Source organism: Rosa chinensis, chromosome 1, assembly GCF_002994745.2.
Source record: "Rosa chinensis cultivar Old Blush chromosome 1, RchiOBHm-V2, whole genome shotgun sequence".
NCBI lineage: Eukaryota > Viridiplantae > Streptophyta > Magnoliopsida > Rosales > Rosaceae > Rosa > Rosa chinensis.
In genome coordinates, this window is record NC_037088.1 from 5,674,477 (window position 1) to 5,689,181 (window position 14,705).

Below are 14,705 nucleotides of genomic sequence, written 5' to 3' on the forward strand. Positions count from 1 at the left end.
TAAATGACACTATTTTGTATGTTAGTTACTTAGTTTTATAGTGTAGTTCTAGAAATGAATTATTTTTTTCTTTCTAAGAATGTATTTCTCACTGTTTACTATTGCGTTGCCTAGGAAGCTGATCGATGGGAGGTTCAAGTTCAGTCATGTAAGGGAAGGAGAGGGCTGGAAAGTTCCAAGTCATTGAGCAAGTGTGTTCAAAGCTAGAAGTAAATATTTCGTCTACTAAAAAGGTTAGAAAGCTGAAACCTATCCCTTATATATCAATACATGTATTTAGATACACATATATACATGTTTGCTGAGCATGGAATGTTTTGTGCTATCAGTTTATCTTACTTGTGATCTATCTTGTTTGCAACTGCCACATTTTACATTTTTATATTTGGTACTCATGTTATTACTAGCTAGCCTCTAAGTTCTTATGTCTTATATTTGCTTAATTGTCTTCACATGCCTTCGTTTACCATTAGTGGTATTTGCATAGTATATGTAAATATTCTGACATGACATTATTAATATTAGATATAAATGGATAAAAGTTGGATGTCTATGGATAGAAGATCAGATGAATACGAGAATGGGGTTGACCGTTTTTGTGAATTTGCTCTACACCATGCTGCTGATCCTAGTTCCATTCGTTGTCCTTGTTTAGAATGTGGACATGTTAAACCACAAACTATTAAGGAGGTTAGAAGTCATTTGCTTTGTTATGGTATTGATCAAAGCTATGTTACATGGTATTGGGATGGAGAACCTATTCTTAGTTTAGATCAATTAATAAAAGATGAAATTTGGGAAAGCTACAATGAAAGCAATTTAATGGAAAACATTGTAGAGATGGTTGAAGCTGCGAGGGATGAATATGTTAGCAATCCAGAAGCATTTGAGAAGTTGCTAGAAGATGCCGAGAAACCTATATATCCTGGTTGTGTGCAGTTTACTAAGTTATCAACACTAGTCAGATTGTATAACTTGAAAGCACAAGGCGGGTGGCCTGATAAAAGCTTTTCAGCATTATTGAAATTCTTAGGAGAATTACTTCCACAAATGAATGAGATGCCTTCAACCTTGTATGCAGCGAAGAAGACATTGGGGTCCTTGGGGATGGAGTATGAGAAAATACACGCATGCCTTAATGATTGCATCCTATATAGGAAAGAGTATTCAGAAGCATCTGTATGTCCTAATTGTGGTGTGTCTAGATGGAAGGTTAGTAAGAATTCGAGTGAAGCTCAGAAAAAACAAATACCAGCAAAGGTTATGTGGTATTTTCCCCCAATCCCTAGATTTAGAAGGATGTTTCGTAATAGGGATACAGCAAAAAACTTAATATGGCATGCCACAGAAAGAGAAGAAGATGGTAAACTTCGCCATCCAGCTGACTCTCCTTCATGGAAGCTTGTAGATCACATGTGGCCAGATTTTGGGGACGACCCTAGAAACCTTCGATTGGCAATTTCAGCAGATGGAATAAATCCTCATGGTTGTCTTAGTAGTAGATATAGTTGTTGGCCGGTTCTTATGGTCACCTATAACCTACCACCGTGGATGTGTTTGAAAAGAAAATTTATTATGCTAACAATGTTAATATCTGGTCCTAAACAGCCAGGTAATGATATTGATGTCTATTTGGCACCGTTGGTGGACGATTTAAAAACTCTATGGGATGTCGGTGTCAAAGCATATGATGCATACACACAAGAGACCTTTATGTTAAAGGCTATTTTGCTATGGACAATAAATGACTTCCCTGCGTATGGAAATTTGTGTGGTTGTAGTGTCAAGGGATATAAAGCGTGTCCAATTTGCGGTGATAATACACATTCTGAATGGTTGAAGTTTGGTAATAAGGTTTCATTTGTTGGCCATAGAAAATATCTACCGAGTGATCATGTTTTCAGAAAACAAAAAGGTTCGTTTAATGGTCAGCAAGAGTTTGGAATAGCTCCACATCCTTTAAGCGGGAAGGAAATTCTAGAAAGAGTTAAAGGGATTAAACCATCATGGGGGAAGAAGTCGTTGAATTATGAAAAACCAAAGGTCAAAGTGCAACTTGGAAAAAGGAAGGCCAGAGATGAAGTTAATGTTAAAAAGAAAAAGTTAGTCAATGATCTGCTTACTACTTGCTGGAAGAAAAAATCAATATTCTTTGATTTACCGTATTGGAGTTCATTGCATGTTAGGCATTGTTTAGATGTAATGCACATTGAGAAAAACGTATGTGAGAGCCTAATTGGAACGTTGTTGAACATTCCTGGAAAAAGTAAAGATAGTGTTGCAGCAAGAAAGGATCTTGTGGAAAAAGGTTTGCGGAAAGGTTTGGCACCTAAGGAAGGCAAAAAAAAGACATATCTCCCTGCCGCCCCTTATACATTATCAAAGAAGGAAAAACAATCAGTTTGTGGTTCTTTGTATGGATTTAAGGGACCAAAAAATTTCTCATCAAATTTTAAAAATCTGGTTTCTATGCAAGAGTTGAAGCTTTTTGGTCTTAAGTCTCACGATTGTCATATACTTATGCAGCACCTCATTCCAGTAGCTATTCGTGCAGTGTTACCTAAGCATGTGAGATATGCAATTACAAGATTTTGTGTGTTCTTCAATGCTTTATGTAGCAAGACCATTGATGTATTACAACTAGATGAAATTCAAAGTGGTCTTGTTGAGACTTTGTGTTTACTTGAGAAGATATTCCCACCTTCTTTTTTTGATATAATGGTGCATCTCACAGTCCACCTTATCCGAGAAGTGCGGTTATGTGGTCCCGTATATTTGCATTGGATGTACCCATTTGAACGGTACATGAGTGTCTTAAAAGACTATGTGAGAAATCGCAATCGTCCTGAAGGTTGTATGGCTGAAGCTTATATTGCTGAGGAAGCAGTAGATTTTTGTGCAGATTATTTGTGCGAAGTACTTGCTGTTGGACTCCCTCCCAAAGCTTTTTTAGATCTAAAAGATTATAATGCTTCATTAGGAAGTGGACATGTGGTGACTGCTTGTCCCAAGTTGAGGCATCAAGCACATCTTTCTGTTTTGGACAACACAGCTGAAGTTCGGCCATATATAGAGTATGTTTCGAAGTCCCGTTACTATTTATTTTACTTAATATTGATTATATTTTGCAATTTTCTACATTATGGATGAGTTTTAATTTGTCATATGTTATGAACCGCAATATTTGCAGTGAGCATTTGGAGACATTGAAACTGGAGCACCCTCAAAAGTCTAAGTCAGAAAAGTGGCTTAGAGATGAACACAATCGAAGATTTAGCAATTGGCTGCAGCAAAGAGTAAGTAGAACAGAGCAGATTCTGATCTCTTCTTCATTGCAGCAATATTGTTTATCTTGTAATAATGTTCAAGTTTTAATTCTGGTTTTTATTTTTTATTTTTTATATTTGTCATTGCTAATGCTTCAAATACCTTCTAATCAACCACTTTCATATTTGTTCAGGTAGAGCTTGAGCTTAATAGTCTTGAAAATGAGATATCAGAAAGCTTGAGGTGGTTGGCACATGGTCCTCGATGCGAAGTGAAAAAGTTTTCTGGATATATAGTAAATGGATCTGATTATCACACAAAGGCTTGGGATAATGTGCATGTCCGACAAAACAGTGGGGTGACCTTAAACGCAGATGCATTACTAGTTTCTAGTGCCAAAGATAGGAATCCTGAACATGATGAGATGACTTTCTACTGGGTGATTCAAGAGATATGGGAGCTCAACTACAATACCTTCACGTGACTTATGTTTAAATGTGATTGGGTTGCAAATAGTAAAAAGGGGATAAAAGTTGAGGATTTTGGATTCACATTAGTTGACCTTAGTAGGATTGGGCACAAGTCTGATTCCTTTGTTTTAGCTGATCTTGTGCAAAAGGTATTTTACATTGAAGATCCAGCAGACCCAAGGTGGTCGGTTGTATTGCAAGCACCTCAATTAGACTGGTTAAATGAAGATGAGCTAGGGGATACTACACTTGATCATCAATCTTTTCCCCATGCACTGCCATCTGTTAGTACATTCGATATAATGACTGAGAATGATGCAGATTATGTGAGAACTGATTGTGAAGGCACATGGGTCGAAGAGCATAATTGATTAGCTTCTACTTTAGATAATTAACAGATTCATGTTGCTGTTGGCATGATGTTAGTTCTGAACTTATTTGGTTTATGTTAGTTCATTTGCTTCATGTTATGTACTAGTGTGGTTTTGTGTTTTGGTACTTATATTCTATATAAATGACTTGCTGAACTGTTTTGTACTTATCTATATTTGCTGATCTATTTTGTACCCGTGTGGTTTTGTATATTTATTCTGTTTTGTACTGGTGTCAGTACTGATCTGGTTTTGTTTTTGATTCTTTTAGGTGCTTAAGATATGGATCCAGAAGAAGAAAATCATGCTTCTGAAGATGACTTGTCATCTGATGAGAAGAAGGGAAGAGGTCCAACTTTTATGTCTGACATTATTCATGGCAGGAGTAAGGGGGCTAGAATGGAAGTGACATATAACAAAAAGGGGCAACCAATTGGTCTTGGAGGGAAGAGGCTAGCTACTTTTATTGGGGTAATGGCTCGAACTACTATCCCAATCACATATGAGACTTGGCCAGCTGTGAAGAAATCACTTAAAGAAATGATATGGAGTATGGTTCAGGTATGTGCAGGGTTAGTAAAATTGTTTCCGTATAATTTTTGTTTGTACTTTGAATAAATTTTGATAATGAGTTACTTGTTTTCTTGCATATTTGTAGAAATCATTCATTGTGGATCCAAGAAGCAAGAAAGATGTATTGAGTAGTGCAGGAAGGAAATGGAAATCATTCAAGAGCACTTTAACAACAAAATATATATTGAAGTATAAAGATCGACGGAGCCTCCTAAAGAAAAAACCTGAAGAATATGAATTTATCACTCAACCTCAGTGGGAAGCTTTTGTGAAATCTCGATTAACTCCTGAATTTTTGGTAGGCCACATCTTTTGTTCAACATTAGCTTTAGGTGTCCTCTTGCTATTACTTAATGTTTTGTACTGATGATCATTGTTAAGAATTTAAACTGTTAAAATCTCAAGCATTTGGTTTATGTTGATAGGAAATTCATGAGGACCACTCAAGGAGACGAGCTTTTCATGAGTATGAGCATCGAATGTCCAGGAAAGGCTATGCTAATTTGGAAGAGGAGCTAGTAAGCACATTTCTAGTATGAATTTGTTGATATACATTTATGTGCATATGATCTAATTACATGTTTCTGTAAACAGAAACTGGAGTTAGGGACTGAAGAAGATATTGACAGAGCTATCTTATGGAAGAAAGGGCGTGTCGATAAAGAGGGTAACTATTTGAGTGAGACAACCAAACAACGTGCTGAGAAGATTGTGAGTTCAGATTTATCGAACCTTAATCACCTTAAATATTAGGTGTACATGGTTACTTCATTCTTCATATTTGAGTATTCATTGGTGTTTGTAATCTGTCCTAGGATGCTTTAACAAAAGATGTGAAAGAGGGAATTGTGTCTGCTGTTGGTCGGAACGACATTTTGACTCAAGCTTTGGAGACACCTGAGCGACCAGGTCGTGTAAGAGGTGCTGGACAATTTGTTACACACAAAGTGTACTTTAATACATCTAGATATAAGCCTGCAACCAAGACACAAATGTTGGAACAACAGTTGGAAATGATGCAAAACCAGATCAACATGTTTGCTTCATTATTGGATCCAGAGAAGTTGGATGCAGCTAAACTAAGCATGATGCGAGACATGTTCAAATCTAATAATGGATCTGAAAAAGCTAGCTGCTCAGTCGATAAGGAGAAAAATCAGTCTTGTAAGGAGGAGGTATCTAATGTGGCATCCAAGAAAGAAATTGAAAAAAAAGCTACTGAAAAAAAGGTTCGAAAAGTCGATGATATTCCATCTCCAATTGACAACAGTAGAGAGAGCAAGAAGGTACATAGCTTCATATAATTTATTTATCTTTCACTCATTTGTATCTTTTTGACATTTTATATATTTACATGGAAGGCAAAACAAAAATCCAAAGGGGGGCTAGTGACGAGAGAGATAGCCGCATTGGAAGATGACAATGTGATAACATCAACAGATAAAGCATATATTCCTATCCAGACAACAAATGTTGTAAAAAAGGTACGTACCTTTGTGACCAGTGCATTATTCTAGTTGTATTATTAATTATAGGTATTTTAGATATGCTGTTGGCTAGAAGCTTATGATTTGAATTCATTTATTTTAAGGCAAATAAATGCAAGCTAGCAGTAGACACCAAAGATAACATTGTTGCAATGGGAACTATAATAATGTTGGATGGGCCGATACATGGAGTGCCCCTAGGAGCAGAAAATGCACGTATCTCAGTTGATGTGCCTATCAAGGAAGATGCTTATCTCCCAATCCCAAATGTGTCAGGTGACATATTTACAGTAAAGCAAGCCATAGGGACTCATGTTGCTTGTCCTCGACATCTTGTTTTAATGTCACATGAAGAGGTATATCGTAAGCCGATTATAATATCCATCACTAGAAGTTAAAAATGGTATTTACATGTTATTTTAATTCACATTTAGAACTCAATGAGCACTCAGAAGTTTTCGAGTAAAACACCATGCAAATAAGCAGCATACAAGATGCCGGTTTCTGTGCATCTTCTACTGCGCTTGGCAAGAATAATGGATGAATCTATAGCAGTGTCGGTCCCAATGGAAGATGGTGTGTTTGGCAATGACCACAATACATTCATAAACAGTAACGACATGATCCAATTTTGTTTGATGCAGCCAATATCCACTATTTGCATTTCTATCTACATGAGGTTAGAGATATTTACATGTTTAATGAATACTTCGCATGGTAAGTTTTGATTTTAGAAAAACTTACTGGTCTTTTTTCTTTTATGTAGACACCTCTGGTCATTGTTGAAAATGAAGAATGAGGATCACTTGTATGCATTTGTAGATCCTGGCCGCATCTCCAATGAAGCTGGAAAGGTTGAGTCTAGATCATGTGCCCTATCACTTAGATTAGAGTCTGCCCAAGTAGATCAATTAATTCTTGCGCCTTATAATACAGGGTATGTTTATTATTGTACGACATTTCATACTTATTTTTCTTAGGAGATGCATACACTATAAATTAGAGATTTATTTTATTTCTTAATGCAGGAATCATTGGTTGTTGGCTGCCATTAACCCATATACTGCGTTGCTCTATTACTTTGACCCATTGAGTAACATTAACATCAATCCAGGAATGAAGAACATTGTAGAGCTGTAATGATTCTATCCTCTAGTTTTCATTTCAAAATTTGAATAAAATGAGATGTTAAGAGTGTTTGCTAATTTATAGTTTGTTAAAGTTATATATGGATATGAAATTGGACGGATGGTCAACATTTTACTTGCTTACCGTTTTCTTACTCAGCTCTTCATGATGCAGTTCCATTAAGATGTTTAATGCTCAAAAGGGAAGAAAGAATCGTAAAAAAGTTCATTGGGAGGTGGTTAAGGTACATTCCTACTTTTTGTTTTCCTTTGACCTGATGGTAAACCAGTACATGCACTGAAATTTTGGTGTTCAAATATTTTGTAGTGTCCAAGACAACCTGGATTAGTGGAATGTGGATATTATGTCATGAAATACATGAAAGAAATTATTGGAACTCCAAGCCGCTCAATTTTAAATATGGTTAGTAATACTATTTTAGTGGTTAGTAATAAGGTTAATTAGCTCAATTTTGTGTACTGGTTACATGTTTTGATTAGTTATAGCTCAGTTTTGTGTACTAGTTGTTTCATCATAGTTGTAGCGTAGTTTTGTCTACTGCTTGCATGTTTCAATTAGTTGTGATTACTTACTCGCAGGTTGCTTTTTGATTTGGTCATAAATTTTTTACTGTAATATACACTATATAGTAATGTAACAAATATATCTATTGATCGATCATTTCAGTTTGAGGAAAAAGAGACTTATACTCAAGAAGAGATTGATGTAGTTCGAGTAGAGTGGGCAGAACAGGTTGATGGATATATCAAATAGTTAGCATGCAAGTATGTATATTTCTGGTATTACTTGAGTTATATATGTAGCAACAATTTGAATTATGTGTCCTTGACAAACAGTAGTAGTAGTAATACCTTAATTCTGGATGTTGGACTTGTTGTCTTTGCAGGTATTATTTGTTTTTGATGGTATGAACTGAGTTATATATGAAGCAGCAGCAGCTAGTGCTTTGAATTAGGTAGTTAGCTTCAAATCAGTTGTAGTGTAGTACATTTGATCTGGTGTTGGACTTGTAGTTTTTGCAGGCTGCTTCTTTTGGATCTTAGATATGTATTGATGGATGTTCTATATATGTATGGACTTGTTTGATGTGTACTCGATGTTATGAGCACAATTTTTATAATATGAGATCGTATTCCCTTATGGATTTAATGACTCAATTTTCAGAACTTTGAGAACAGAAATTATGTGTCTTAGTATAGAAAACATGACACATATAAGAATGTATTTTTGTGTTCTCTTATGAATGTAAGGACTATGTTTACAGGTATTTGAGGACACAATTTGTGTGTCCTTGTATCGAAAATAGGACACACTTGATAGTGTATTTTTTGTGTCCTCTTATAGATTTAAGGACTCTGTTTCTAGAGTTTTTAGGACACAATTTATGTGTTCTTGTATAAAATAGAGGACACATTTCAGTGTGTTGCTTTTGTGTCCTCTAATAGAATTAAGGACTCCTTTTCCAAAGCTTTTAGGACACAAATTGTGTGTCCTCATATACAAAAGAGGACACTTATTTGATAATATAAGGATGCAATTTAGGTGTCCTCTTATAGATTTAAGGACACCATGTGCACAGTTATTAGGACACATAAACTGTGTCCTTGTATAAATAAGAGGACACATTTCCAGTGTCCTTATTTCGGACTTATGATGACACCCAGATAGAGGACTTTTTTTTAAAGAGTCCTTGTATGTATTTAAGGACACTGTTTTCAGTGTCCTTAAATCATGTTATTGTAGTAGTGATTCTATTATTTCCTGATTTCCAACTACCATCTGAGTTTTGGATTAAGGGTTAATCATATTATTTTAATTATAAACTTTAGACTAAAATGGTAAAAAGTGTTGAAGAATGTTGACATTTAGTGTGCCTGCCTAGCGTATCAAACTAGGATTAGATCTATAGCTGTAATAGGAGAAATTTCCTACTCCGAGTTAGAATAGGAATCCTTGTACTCTAAGAATATGTACTTTGTAATCCCTATATATAGGGCTCTTATTATCAATGAATATATACAACTATTCTCCCAATTCTCTCTACATTCCAATTTCCTTCAACATGTTATCAGCACGAGCCCTAACCCTGAATTAGAAACCAAAAATCATTCTTTCTTCTTCTCTAAGATGTGAAACCCTAGAACCCTACCCTAGGAATACCTAGTGCACCTCCCTGCGCCGCCGCCTATGCCTACCTGCACACCTATGCAAAACCGGACAGCCTCGCATGCCTGCATCAACACACGCGTACGTCAGCCTCTCTAAGCAAGATCAGGTAACAAGAAAACACCAAGTAAGTTTTTAAAAAAGTTCCCGCTTCTTTTAATTTTTATTTTCTTGTACTCGGGGACTTCCAAAATCCCTTTTACTACAACCCATCTTTCTTATAACGTGGGTTCGATTCACAAAAGCGGAACCGTGGGGAGTTCACCCTAAATTACGAACTAAGAGCGTTCGTAAACCACGAACTAAGAGTGTTCGTGAGCATTGAAATTTGACCATACAAACGTCATTGTTTTCAATCCGAATCCAAATTTTAGAAATTATCAACAAAGACAGTGGTTATAACTCTTTCTCACTAGGCTCATCCAATTAATTGTGATGTCTAGGAAAAGTTTGAACTGAGAGAACGGTTTTACAAGTGAGCATAACTCCACCAAAATCTCACCTTACCTTACCTGGTCACAATCAAATTGGAGTTACCAAAAGGATTGAGTAACTACTACTTGTCTAAGCTCGATTATCATTTTTGGATTAAATTATGATTTAGAAACTTTGACGTAATCATTGGCTTTCATTGAAATAAAGTGTCGATTTTGATTCAAACTTTATTCATTCGATTCAAGTATGTTTCCCAAAGAGCTAGAATGCCTCGTGGATAGTGCTACTATGCACACCATACTTCGAAATAGGCAATTATTTCTTGAGAGGATGCCTACTCGATCTTCAATGACTACGATAGCAGGGTCATCTAAATTGATTCATGGTCGAGGACCAGCTCAATTCTTGTTGCCAAATGGCACAATCATTCATGTGACTGAAACTCTCTATGCTCCTAGGGCCAGAAGAACCTTTTTGAGCTTTAAAGATATAAGAGCCACTGGTTTTCATGTAGAAACACATTGTGAGAATGGACAAGAGTTCCTTTGCATCACCTCTAATGACTACGGACATAAACGAGTACTAGAGAAACTTATGTGTCATTCTAGTGAGTTATATGCAACCACTATTCGAATCAATGAATCCAACCATGTCATGAGAGATGATTTATGGGATTCTGACACATATAGGCTTTGGCATAACCGTTTGGGACACCCTTGTCGTGACATGATGATCCATATATTAAAGACTTCACACGGACATCCTTTCTTCAGAACGAAGAGAAGTACGAATCAAAAGTCAATTCAAAGAGAGCATTGCACCACCACCGTGCCTCGGGGCGCTATCAGCGTGCACTACCGGCAGGTTAACGTCGGTGTCGTGATCCCCCTGCGGAAAAATCATGGCTTTGATGCCATGTATGGAGATTTGGCTCCCCTATCTACTTCTCAAGTCAATTGTGACTTCATGGCTCAACCAAAATTCTCATTGGTTGCTTCTAAAGCCCATCTTTTCGTTCTGCAAAGCCTGCTCTTTAGTAAAATTAGGATCGAGACCATCATATGTAAAAGACACTAAAGAAAATATTCCATTCTTACATAGAATTTAAAGGGATTCTATGAATCGATTCAACCAACTTGCAGACTGCTTAGATGTTTTATGGTATTGGTTGATGTGCAGACACGCTGGTCACGTGTCGTGCTATCGTCCTCTCGTAATGCTGCTTATGATAAACTCCTAGCCTAGGTCATATGGCTATGGGTTCACTACCCAGATCATCCCATTCAGTCAATTCGACTTGATAATGCTAGAGAGTTTACATCGAAAATTTTTTGATGACTATTGCATATCATTAGGGATTGATATTAGGCATTATATTCCCATGTACACACCCCAATGGTCTCGCGAAAAATCCACCATTAAACGACTACGACGGTAGCTTGGACATTGGTAATGCGCACCAATATTTTTGCTTGGGGTTATGCAATATCGCATGCAGCTATGCTAATTCGTTTATGACTTATAGCCACTCAACTTTTATTTGCGTTACAGCTAGTGACTGGGTGCGAGTCTAATATCTAGTACTTATGCATATTTGAGTGTGCAGTTTATGTGCCAATTGCGCTGCCACAACGCATCAAAATGGTTCATTGCAACGCATGCATATATATATATATATATATATTTGTGTACTAGTTAGATATAAATCTCTAACTATAACTTCGCTACGTAGAATCCTTAACAGGCGATCTCTTTTTCTCTAGATTTGTGATTGTCACTTTGATGAGACAGTATTCCCGTCATTAGGGGGAGATTAGAACGTCAACGATAAACAGGAACGACATGAATTATTGTGATTTGTCCCCACTATGTCTCACCTCGCTCCCCTAAAAGTGATGAGATCACATATACCTGCTGCAGACATGCCTGTAAGGATTGATGTCCCCACAAGAGGATATGACGCCACCCAAAAGCGATGGGCACGGCACCACCACCATGGATGGTGGTATGGTAATGCTACAAGGTGGCATAATGGCGTCATAGGCCATGGATTCCGTTAGAGAGCATAGGAGACCCATAGGTTCGATGGATTCTCGTCTTAGGAAGAGAGCGAGTTTGGCACAACTTGATCCATTGACCATTGATACTCAAAATCCATCTCATGAAAATATTTTGGATTGTGGTTTCGTCCAAGAGACATCATTGGGGGACGCCTCAATGTTAGAATCAATTCTTTTGAATATAGAGATCTCTACAAGCTACACTAGTGTATATGAGGACGTGGGATTATTGAGACCAATGACATAGAACTTTGCTTCGTTGAAGAATTCCAACGAAGAGAAAATTGGCCTAAATGGAAAGATGTGATCCAGGTTGAATTGAATTCACTAACGAAGAGGAAGGATTTCGGGCCTGAAATGCCAACACCTCCTAACATAAAAACTATTGACTTTAATAGGTCTTCGTTAGATAGCGTGATGAGAAAAGGAGATGATAATCCCGCCTTATGGAGCAAGGCTTCTCACAAAAAGCCCTGGAATCGACTGCGAGAAGACATATTCTCTCGTAATGGATGTCATTGCACTCCACTCCCTTGTCAATTTGGTAGTTTCTGAATAACTGAACATGCAGCTTACGAATGTGGCCGGTCACTACATATCTTTATGGGGATCTAGATACTGAAGATAATGAAGGTTCTTATGAACTTCAGTTACCCAAGTCAAGTGGCTCTAGACCACGGAGCGCGTTTGCAATGAGGTTGAAGTGCTCACTAAAGTGACTACTTAATTGGGAAGAGATATGATGAACTATACCCGCGCGTTTCCATTACAAGTTTTAGATTTGCAATTGTCGTGGTTTATGTTGATAAACATAATTTGAACCCTTGAGAGTTAAGGGAAACTACTGAACACCTGAAATCCGAGTTTGAGATGAAGGACCTTGGGAGAACATGGTTTTGTCTAGATTTAGAACTTATATATCGTGTCAATGAATGCTTTGGTATTTTGATAAAGTCAAGATGCACTCCCATGACCATCTGTAGTCTTGACCCTAAGAGAGATACGTTTCGTTCCAGGGATGATGACGAAGACGTGTTAATTGGCAGAAGTGCCTTACATAAGTTCAATAGGCGCATTATTGTACTTAACACAATACAAGACTAGATACTTCATTTGTTATGAACTTGTTGGCTAGATGTAGCCATGCGCCAATGTGATGCCATTGAATTGGTGTAAAGATAATCTTTCAATACTTAAAGGGTACGATAGATATGGGTTTGTTTATCCCTACAAAGAGAAGAGGAATTATGGGATCAGACCCCATACGGCAAAGCGCCACCGTCTACACCGCCATGGCAGGCCGTGTCGCAGCCACAGGCACTGCCGCCGCCACCAAGGGTGGCCGGCCTCACCCACATCCCTTACATCAAAACGATGGTGATATTTTGATGGGTTTTGCTGATGCAGGGTATCTCTCTGAACCTTGCAAAAGTCGCTCCCAAACAGGTTATGCCTTTACGATGGGAAACACCACGATATCTTAGAGGTCTACAAAACAGACCCTTGTTGCTACTTCCTCTAATCATGCATGCATAGATTATTGCTCTACATGAAGTACATGAAGTTGTGCGTGAATGCATATGGATAAGATCTAATTAGACATATTCGACGAACTTGTGGTTTGAAGTCTACCACAGATGAAGCTACATGCATTTATGAGGATAATGCAGCTTGTATTGAACAAGTGAAGTTAGGTTTCATTAAGGGCGACACCAGCAAGCATATATCACCTAAGTTCTTTTACAATCAGCAACAACAATCACTTCTAAAGATTGAAGTGAATCAAATCTGATTAGATCGAGGATAATGTAGCGGACTTATTCACTAAGTCGTTACCTAAATCCACTTTCAAGAAACATGTGAAGAGAATTGGATTGAGAAACTTACCCGAACTCTCATAATTGTAGTAATCAAGAGGAGATGTCGACATCAGGGGGAGGTATGATGTCTACATGTTCGTTCTTGAAGAGTGAAGGATGTGTTGTACTCTTTTTCTCCTCCTCGAGGTTGTTTTTGTCCCACAAGATTTTTATTACTCGAGCAAGGTTTTTAACGAGGCAATGATCAAAGCGTCACCATCAAGTTTGAGTGGCACAAGGGGGAGTGTTGAAGAATGTTGACATTTAGTGTGCCTTGTCAAACTAAGATTAGTTCTATAGTTGTAATAGGAGAGATTTCCTGCTCCGATTTAGAATAGGAATCCTTGTACTCGAAGATTATGTCACTATACCACAAAGTTAAACAGACGACAGTTCATTAACTGTCGTCCAAATGAAAAAGCTGATGTTGTCTAGTAGCCTGTCGTCTGGTTGACCTCATTCAAACGACAGTTAAAAACCATTGTCTGTTCAAAATTTACATAACATATATAGCTAAGTATGTATCGTCTGAATATTTCCAAATTAAAATAATTAGGTTTAACTAATGTCAGTTACAAACTCACACGACAGTTCATTTATTAACTGTTGAGAAAAGTTATATTACCTCAACAGTTTTAGGAAAACTGTGTTGTGCATGTATGATGAATCTCAGACAACAGCAACACAACTACATGATGTTTGAAATGAATTTCACATGACACAGTTATAATGACACTGTTGTTTGAAATGAATCTCCAACAAGCGTCATTGTTGTTTTAGTTGTGTCTTATGCAAATAAAACATAAGAAGATTTAGGAATCTATCGTCTGATAGGAACTCAGACAACAGTTAGTAATCTGTTTGTGTT

General features: G+C 37.2%; 2 protein-coding genes across 2 annotated transcripts; both read left to right on the forward strand.

Moving 5' to 3' along the window:
* Nucleotides 1-113: 113 nt before the first annotated feature.
* On the forward strand, nt 114-8,359 carry LOC112190008. Its single transcript, XM_040512499.1, has 14 exons — nt 114-233; nt 4,380-4,669; nt 4,767-4,979; nt 5,107-5,199; nt 5,276-5,392; nt 5,497-5,967; nt 6,043-6,165; nt 6,273-6,847; nt 6,935-7,105; nt 7,197-7,304; nt 7,471-7,540; nt 7,624-7,719; nt 7,984-8,081; nt 8,204-8,359. Exons 2-8 carry the CDS (start codon nt 4,391-4,393, stop codon nt 6,564-6,566), a joined length of 1,590 nt encoding a protein of 529 aa, XP_040368433.1. The 5' UTR covers nt 114-233; nt 4,380-4,390; the 3' UTR covers nt 6,567-6,847; nt 6,935-7,105; nt 7,197-7,304; nt 7,471-7,540; nt 7,624-7,719; nt 7,984-8,081; nt 8,204-8,359.
* On the forward strand, nt 532-4,108 carry LOC112199008. Its single transcript, XM_024340082.1, has 4 exons — nt 532-3,074; nt 3,191-3,296; nt 3,461-3,706; nt 3,791-4,108. Exons 1-4 carry the CDS (start codon nt 532-534, stop codon nt 4,106-4,108), a joined length of 3,213 nt encoding a protein of 1,070 aa, XP_024195850.1.
* Nucleotides 8,360-14,705: the final 6,346 nt, after the last annotated feature.